Source organism: Hylobates moloch, unplaced genomic scaffold (genome assembly GCF_009828535.3).
Source record: "Hylobates moloch isolate HMO894 unplaced genomic scaffold, HMol_V3 SCAFFOLD_10, whole genome shotgun sequence".
NCBI classification, from domain to species: Eukaryota; Metazoa; Chordata; class Mammalia; order Primates; family Hylobatidae; genus Hylobates; species Hylobates moloch.
This window is the reverse complement of record NW_026652285.1, coordinates 61,997,348-62,006,229: the sequence shown is the minus strand read 5'-3', so window position 1 is coordinate 62,006,229 and position 8,882 is coordinate 61,997,348. Positions and strand designations below refer to the sequence as shown.

Here is an 8,882-nt window from a genome sequence, read left to right as displayed (position 1 = left end):
ATAAGGGTGGGAACTGAGCAGTGGCAGAGCTGGAATGAGGACCCTCTTTGTGTGATTATTTTTGTGGGAGCACTGGGTCAGGCTGGCTTTGGTGTGACTCCCTGCTCTGTTGCCTGCTAGAAAGTCACCTGGCCTCTACTGGCCTCATTGTTCTCATCTGTAAAATGGGGTGATAATAGGACTACCATCATAGGGTCATGAGGAATAATGGACCCACAGGAAGTGCTCAACTTGGTGCCAGGCCCAGTGAGCAGTAGCCTTTGAGGAACTGTGGCCCCCACCCCAACTCTCACATGTGCGTGGGGGAGTTGAAGCTGCTTGGAGGGAGGGATGATAATTTGAAACTTAGATCATTGGAACCTTAGAAATACAGAATATGGAGGGCGATGGGGGCTGGTGAGCCAGCGCTCTGACCCATCCTTGGAGCTGGCTGAGGCCCAAGGCCCTTCTCTGAGGACAGGGAGCCTGGCCCCGGCCTCCAGTTGTGAGGAGCTCTCCTTGGTGCTGAAGCATCAGGTTCCACTGTTGGGAGCCCTGTTCCAGATTATTCTTAACCACAGGTATTCCTACATCCAGTCCTGCTATCCATTCCCGCAGCAGGGAATGGGCATGTGGTCACCTGAGGGTCCCTGCAAAGAGTACGTCTGCCCCTCTGCCTGGGAACCCTTCCCTCTACTGTCAATATGAGGTGTGGCTCTTCTGTCTTCTAAACAACTTGTGCCCTCATTTGCTGTTCCCTGAATGCCCAGCCATCTCACCCTTCCCACATTGTCCTGGAGAAGTTCTCTTCTGTTTCAGCCTTCTCCCAGGATGACTCCAAACTCTGGCTTCAACAAAACTGGAACTCCTCACCCCCCAACACTGTGGTGAGGCTTGTCCTTCTCCCCACCTACACCTCAAGAGGCACTATTAGGGACCTGCTCCCATGCACCTCTTTGTGATGTGCACCCCAAGGCCCCAGGCTGCAATCTTCCCAGGGCCTTGAGAGCACTGTACCTGCGTTTGATCCTTCTTCAGTGGCCATCCTATCCTTCTCCATCCCACATCCATTCCTGACTCCTGCTGGCTGTGTCCTCCAGGCCCTCCCTCCTGTGCCTTCATCCTAGAATGGACCCTGTAGCTAACAATTCACTGTCTTCCATTTCATACACAGGCAAATGGATGCCCATATCTGGGCTATCCATGGCTGGTTCATGGTGCCATGCAACAATCCCTTGCTTATCCTGACGCATTGGCAGCACCTTTTGCCCCCGTCAGCGGCCATTCTGTACCTTCAACTGCAACTCAAATGACTTACAGAAATGAAATCATCTCACTTTTTAAGTACAGCCCTGCCTTTTATTCATGGTGAAAATCAGGTGTAACGTCCAAATCAGACATAAAAGCTTTGAGCTTCCTACCATCGCCACAGACAAATTGATGTGCAGGCACACTCAGCATGCACTTCCCCTCAGCCTTCCAATCTGCTCTGTGCCTGGGGGCTGCCTCTCCCCATGGTCCCATCACCAAGCTCCCTGGACCTCTGGCTTCCCATGGATTTGGCCAGTGGGAGGCACCAACAGGAGATAAGAGTGGGGAAAGAGACAGTCTGGGTATTTCCTCTCTCTGGCCTCCTCTCTGTCAGTAACTTTTGCCCTCTGAAACTTCAGCTGCCTCTGACAGCCTCCAGTCCAAATTTCCAGCTGGGATTCTACTGGCTCCAGTGACTCAATTCCCTTTCTGTTGCTTTGGTCCTAGAAGTGGAGATGGCCTCTGAGTCTTGTGACTCAGAGGTGATATATCCCTGGTATATCACCATCCTTTGGGGCTGTGTTAACCCCACCTTTATGTCTGTTATATTAAAGTCTCTGCCTTTGAACCACTTCAGAGGGGAGGGACTCCTGTTTCCTACTTTGTACCCTGAATGGTCTGCTCATCAAGTCCTCCCTCCCTCCAGAGGATGAGATATCCCACCATCCCCACAGGGCAAGAGCTACCCACGCTCTTGACCTGTCTCCTTCCTGCATTGATTTCTCCCACTCTGCTCTGCTCCCTGCCCCTAAACACACTCCTAACTCTTCCATCCCCTGCTTTGTACTCTCTGCTCTACTGCTGGCTACTGCCCTATGTCCTACCTTTCATTTCGTTCCATCTTTTGGAAAGTATGATCTTTTCATTCATTTCTGGTCTCATTCAGCTGGCACCATCCTGTTACCTAAGTGGAAGCCTCTCCATCCCCATTGTTAAGATGTCCGGTGATGGCTGATCACCACCTGCCAAGGATGGGTCTCAGCAGGTACCTTACACAAGCTGTCTGAATAGGGGAGGTGCTGGGTCATGAACGTGGCTTTGGAGTAAGACTATTCTGTCAGTTCCTCACTGTATTAGTCCATTCTCACACTGCCATAAAGAAATACCTGAAACTGGGTAATTTATAAAGAAAAAAGGTTTAATTGGCTGATGGTTCTGCAGGCTGTATGGGAAGCATGGCTGGCGAGGCCTCAGGAAACTTACAATCATGGTGGAAGGTGAAGGGGAAGCAGGCACATCTACATGGCAGGGGCAGGATGAAGAGAAAGCAAAGGGGGAGGTGCTGCATACTTTTAAACAACCAAATCTTGTGAGAATCCTATTATGAGACAGCACTGGGGGACAGCTAAACCATTAGAAACTGCCCCCATAATCCAGTCACCTCCCATTAGGCCCCACCTCCAACACTGGGGATTACAATTCAACCTGAGATTTGGGCAGGGACACAAGTCCAAACCACATCACACACCCAGTGTGGCTCTGGCACATTTTGTAACTCCTCTGATCCTTGGTTTCTTTTCATTCAAAACAGGCTGTAAATCATCTATCTATATCTCTCTATAGCAGGCATGCATTGGTGCCTAGGGACACTCAGTCAAGGTGGTTATGAGTGTCATCATTGCATTTATTAACTATCACTGGTTTTTCTCTTGAAACTCTCTTCCATGACATTCATCAAACCAGGTTTCCATATTTATCCTCCAAATTCTGACCATTTTTTTTCTTAGCTCCCATCTGGGAAGTCTGGCATTTGCAAGTTTCCACTTCCAGACTTGACTGCTCTTCAGCTCTGGCCATCTCTACATGAAAGATCCCCACCCCTCACACACATTCAAAGCCCAGCCCTTGCTTTTCCCCATGACCTGCCTGTCATGGGGATGCTCCTCATCCTCATGGCTAACACTCAGCTCAACCCAATGGTCCAAGTTAGAAACGTGGGCTTTGCTTGGCATTCCTCTCTTTGGAAGAGGCTGGGCTGCAGGGTGCCATGGGCACACAGCCTTCACATCAACTTTTTCTGGGGGTGCTCAGCTGCAGGGTGCCACCTGCTGGAGGCTGTTCCTCCCCGGGCGACCCACACTAAGGAGGTGAATGTGGGAGAGAGTGAGGGAGTGCGTGAGAGTGAATGAGGAGCCCTGCAGGCCAGGGGATACTCTCTGTGGATGGCACTCTTTCTCCAGAACTCTCGGCAGGACCGAGGTGTGTGGGGCCTGGGTCATGGCCCACTTCTGCCTCTGCTCCATCCTGCAGCCTCCCCTGCTTTCTGTGGAGCTTGATCTCTAATAAGCATCTTGCATTCCAAACTCTGTCTTAGCTTCTGGCTGCAGACAGCCTACCCAGCCTCGCTCTGTCTTACACGTCCTCATCACGGAGACAGATCCTTTACCTTCCCAGCTATCTTGAATCCATCCCTTTCTTTCCAGCCCTGCTGCTCTTGCTTTCATTCAAGCCCTTGTTCTTTTTAACTTGTCCTGTTTTCTTCCACTCCTCTCAACTTCCCAGAGCCACCCCAAGTCACTATCAAAGTGGTCTCCATAAAAGGCAAACCTGACTGTGTGACCTTCTCTCAAGCCCCTTGTGTCCAATTGTTCTTGCATTGTTATGAAGGAATGCCAGAGGGTAATTTATAAAGAAAAGAGGTTTAATTGGCTCATGGTTTTGCAGACTGTACAGGAAGTATGGTGCTGGCATCTGCTTGGCTTCTGGTAAGGGCCTCAATTGTGGCAGGAGGTGAAGGCGGAGCAGGAGTGTCACATAGCATGAGCAGAAGCAATAAAGAGAGGGAGAGGGGAGGTGCCACATTTTTATTTTATTTTATTTTATTTTATTTTATTTTTATTGTTTTTGAGACAAAGTCTCGCTCTTTTCGCCCAGTCTTGAATGCGATGGCGCGATTTCGGCTCACTGCAACCTCCTCCTCCCGGGTTCAAGCGATTCTCTTGCCTCAGCCCCCCGAGTAGCTGTGATTACAGGGGCCTGCCATCATGCCCGGCTAGTTTTGGTATTTTTAGTAGAGATGGGGTTTCACCTGTTGGCCAGGCTGGTCTCGAACTCCTGACCTCAGGTGATCCATCACCTCGGCCTCCCAAAGTGTTGGGATTACAGGCATGAGCCACCACACCAGGCCGCCACATTCTTTTATCCAAGCAAATCTCATGTAAGCTCAGAGTGAGAACTCACTTATCACCAAGGTAATGGTGCTAAGCCATTCATGAGGGATCCACCCCCATGATTCAGTCACCTCCCACCAGGCCCCACCTCCAACACTGAGGGTCACATTTCAACATGAGATTTGGAGGGGACACACATCCAAACCTCATCACCCCTCTAAGCCTCTTTGAGTGCCCAGCCTCCTGACCTCCTCACCAACCCAACCAACCTACCAGGGATTCTGGGAAACTCTGGACTGCTCAGGCCTGGAGCCCTTGCCCACACAGTCTCCTCCTGTGAAGTCCACCTGGAGGATGCCTCCACTGGGGTCAGGGGTCACCTCTGCATCCTCAGGACAAGCTCACTCCTTTGGTCAAGTTTTTGTATCTCACACATATTACAAAATTCACATAGCCTTAACTAGGTTATAGCATTAATTTCAGATTTTCTGCCTTCCCGAAGGCAAAGCCACCTTCCCCAGGGCCCAGCTCATGGCACCTTCTCAGAAATTTGTGGATTCTCCCTCAGAGTCTCCAGAGGAACCAGCTCTGCCCACACCCCTGCTGGATCCCAGCATGACCCATTTGGACTTCTTACCTACAAACTGGAAGATAATAAATTGTGTTATTTTAAGCCATTGATTTTGTGGTCATTTGTTATGGCAGCCATAGAAAGCAAATACGTGTTTAAGCATTGATTTAAAAAAGAAAAACCACAACATACCGGAAAGGCTCTCATTGTAAATTACCCCAGACTGCCTGGCTTTGGTGAATCTCAAGGCTGACTTTAAAATGGAGTTTTTTTTCCTGCTTCCTTCCATGGCTATCAAGCAAGCCAGCAACAGAAAATTTCATTTACATTTAGCATTTTCTGTCCCAGTGGTCTCCTCTCTCATCTGTCTCTATGTTGATCAAGCAGATATGTGGGCTTTCTGGTACAGGGTCTAAAATAAACATGAGCAGCTCCCCAGAAAGGGCAAAGGGTTTTCTCATGACTAGGGTATGTGAGCTTCTGTGTGGGCTGCACAGCCTCCTTTTGATGCCGAGAGGCCTTCGGGTTTTTCTTTTTCCACCTTTCTGCTACGTTCCAAAATGTTGATACTATTTTCCAGGTAAGTGAGGTTTTACCATACTATTGTGTTCTTGGAATATTAATTTCCATCTTTGATTATATATCTTTTCATATATGGTAAATTTATGTTGCTATTTATATTTTAAAATGACCAATTTCCCTCCACTGGCCTCATAATAAAAGAAATAAAAGTCTCCGTTGGCTAAAGGTTAAGTACGTAGCTTTAGATTTTGTTTCCTCCCTGGAGCCTCAGGACGTGTACAGGTGTTCTACATGCTTTTCACAAAAAAAGAATCAAGGGCTAGGAACCTAGGTTTTGAACGTGCATTCAATGTACATTCATAATAAAAGCTGAACGACTGGCACATTCATGGTTGCTCCTTGATGTAAATGAACGGCTGAATGAAAGTTTAAGGGCACAGCTCACCTCCAAGAGAGACCCTCTTCACACTTAGACCTGACCAAGGGATCTTGAATTCCCTTGTAAAACTAGCTTTTCCTCTCCATAGCAGCTGGCCTCTTCCTCCCGGTATCTTTGTAATCCGGCTGGGTGTTTTTTCTTTTTCTTTTTTTTTTTTCCCACACTGCCGTTGGATAAAAGATCCCGCCTTTGATTGAAATGGAATCTTCCACTATTGAGCAAGCCTTTGTTGAATGAGTCATCGGGGCGGCCGCTCATTGGCTGAGGCCGCTGGAGCCCAGGGGATTGCCTGGCACCGGCTGCAAGGCCCTGCTTCATTCACAGAAACGCTGGCTCGCTCGCTAGCCTTTTCATTCACACAAACAGCATTTCATTCACATTTTGCTGTTTTTGTCTGCATCTAATGAAGATCTCGCTTTGGGAATGATAGGGCTGTTTCGCTACAGATCTGGGGAGGACTCTGATAACCACCAAAATCATCTATGGGGTGTGCAATTGCTGTTGCTATGCAAGCCAGGGAAAGGGAACAAATGAGTGCCGTGTGGCTGTTCTGCTAGGGCTGCGGCACAGGAGGCGAGCCGTGGGGACGCGTTTCCTGTACCGGGGACGCCGCGGCTCCTCTGCGCTCTTGCGTCCTAGGAGTTGGTCTCACCCGCTCGCCCGCCATGAGTGGCGCTCATTAAACTCTGCTCCGTAGAGCAGGGTTCAAGATTCAGGACCTCACATGCACCACATGTTCGGTCATGGGCGTGAGAGGACTCAGGATGACCTGAGAGTGTGCTAGAGCTGAATTTATTCGCTTGCTCAGAAGTTGCGGGGAAACTTTGATAGTGAGTGTGTCACTGTGGAGCAGGTGATCCTAATGCATGAGGAAGCCTGGCAGAGCCCACTGAGGTCAAGAGTCAGAGGGCTTCAGTCTCGGGCAGACCTCTGGGGACAGCGAAAGCCTTGCTCTCCTAACTGAGAGGAAGAAGGCCTGTGCATTTTACTTGCAAGCCCGAGCCTGACTCCTGAAAAGAAGGCATATTTTCCTCCCTGTGGATTTGATGTGCAATAAGAACAGCTGCATTTTTTCCTTCCTGACTGCAGGGTTGCAAGCAGCAACTGAAGGAACACTGAAATGTATTTGTAGCATTTCTTAGGCGTTTTTCCAGAGCTTAAACACATTCAGTAGGAATAAAGCTTCAAATGCAGCCCCTTTTTTGGAATGGATTTCTGGAGCCTGTTGCCACTCGTGAAAGAAGCACTTTTCTTCTTTTTTGGAAGTGGATATTCAACTTAACCCTGGCTGAGAAAGACTGCTGTAAATTAGCAGGGAAGACCCCTTGATTGGCACTGTGCAGAAGTTCATATGCAGATTTTCTTTTTGAGGAACTGCATTGCCACAAAGACACTTGTCATCGCTGCTCTGTTAATTTGAAAAGAAAAAGCAAAACCCAGGAAATTGGTATTTTACGTTCACCTGGGGGTGAATATCCTTTTGGTTTTTTTCTATTTAAAAATTCCTGCTGCCTTCCAAGTCAAGATTCATCAGGATTCGCTGAAGATCTGATTCTTAAAAAGCCTTCGTCACATTTTAACGCATCGCTGTTAGACACTTTTACAGGCTCACACAGATGGGCTGAGCAGGGACGAGCAAAACCTAACAGAATAATGGGTTTCAGAAAGTTCATTTGACGATTTGAAGGAACTGGATTGGATTTACCTTTGGCACAAATGCAGATTGCGGGGGATGGGAAGGTGAAAAATCAAAGGTTGGAAGGAAATATCTGGGAAGGTAGAAAAAGGAAATTTGAGAATTGATTGGCTCTAGTGTGCTGTCAGCGGGTAGATGTCGTGTTTTTCTTCTTTTTTTCCTTTTTTTTTTTCTGCTACAGGAAGTGATTTGCAGTGCTCACCGAGCCTTTGTTGAGAAGGGTCTCCTCTCAGAGTGAGTCATGCTTTTGCTGTGAGCAGCCCCAAGCAGCTGGGCGCTCCATCAGAGGCAACTATGACTTTTGCAAAGCAAACGTGCAACCCCAAGCAGCGGTCTCCCCGGCCGGGGCTGCGCGGCCGCTGCTGCGCTGGCTTTTAATGGTGGGAGGGCACCATCCTCTTGCTCTGCTCTCGCTCTCCAGAAGGCTGTCCCGGGGCCCCCACTCTCCGTCCCGCTCCGGGGACAGTGGCTCGCCTGCTATGCGCGGCAGCCCGCGCCGGGGCCGGCACCAGCAGCGCCCGGGCGGATGCAGCGAGCCCACGGAGGGGCATGCTTCCACGCACCAAGTACAACCGCTTCAGGAATGACTCGGTGACATCGGTCGATGACCTTCTCCACAGCCTGTCGGTGAGCGGCGGCGGAGGCAAGGTTTCGGCGGCGCGCGCGACCCCGGCGGCGGCTCCCTACTTGGTGTCCGGCGAGGCGCTGCGCAAGGCGCCCGACGATGGGCCCGGCAGCCTGGGCCACCTGCTCCACAAGGTGTCCCACCTGAAACTCTCCAGCTCGGGCCTCCGCGGCCTGTCGTCGGCCGCCCGGGAGCGGGCGGGCGCGCGGCTCTCGGGCAGCTGCAGCGCGCCCAGCCTGGCCGCCCCGGACGGCAGCGCGCCCTCGGCGCCCCGCGCCCCGGCCATGAACGCCGCCAGGAAGGGCCGGCCCGGTGACGAGCCGCTGCCCAGGCCCCCTCGGGGGGCGCCGCACGCCAGCGACCAGGTGCTGGGGCCCGGAGTCACCTACGTGGTTAAGGTGGGTGCGGGCGCGGGCCGCCCTGGGGGTTGGGGATTCTGGGGCCAGGGTGGGAGCCAGTTCAGGGCAGACTCCTTCATTCCCTGAAGCCCAGGGTGCGGGGCGCACCCGCGACTGTCACGTTAGAGGCAAGCAAATGCGCACTCCTTAGCAATCAGCTCACTTGACAGCGGTGAGGAGGGAACTACAAATGCGCTTTTCCCTCATCCATTGGGAAAAGGTTTACCACTC

The 8,882-nt window shown here is 50.8% G+C and overlaps 1 protein-coding gene across 2 annotated transcripts in view; it reads left to right on the top strand.

Annotated features, from left to right (window-relative positions):
- The first annotated feature begins 6,288 nt into the window (after nucleotides 1-6,288).
- Nucleotides 6,289-8,882, top strand: part of SHC3 (SHC adaptor protein 3) — a 172,717-nt gene continuing 170,123 nt past the window's right edge. For both annotated transcript variants that reach the window (XM_032164473.2, XM_032164472.2), the window contains exon 1: nucleotides 6,289-8,651. In XM_032164473.2, coding sequence (XP_032020364.1) covers nucleotides 8,178-8,651 — 474 coding nt within the window. In that variant the 5' untranslated portion in view covers nucleotides 6,289-8,177. The remainder of the gene's footprint in view (nucleotides 8,652-8,882) is intronic.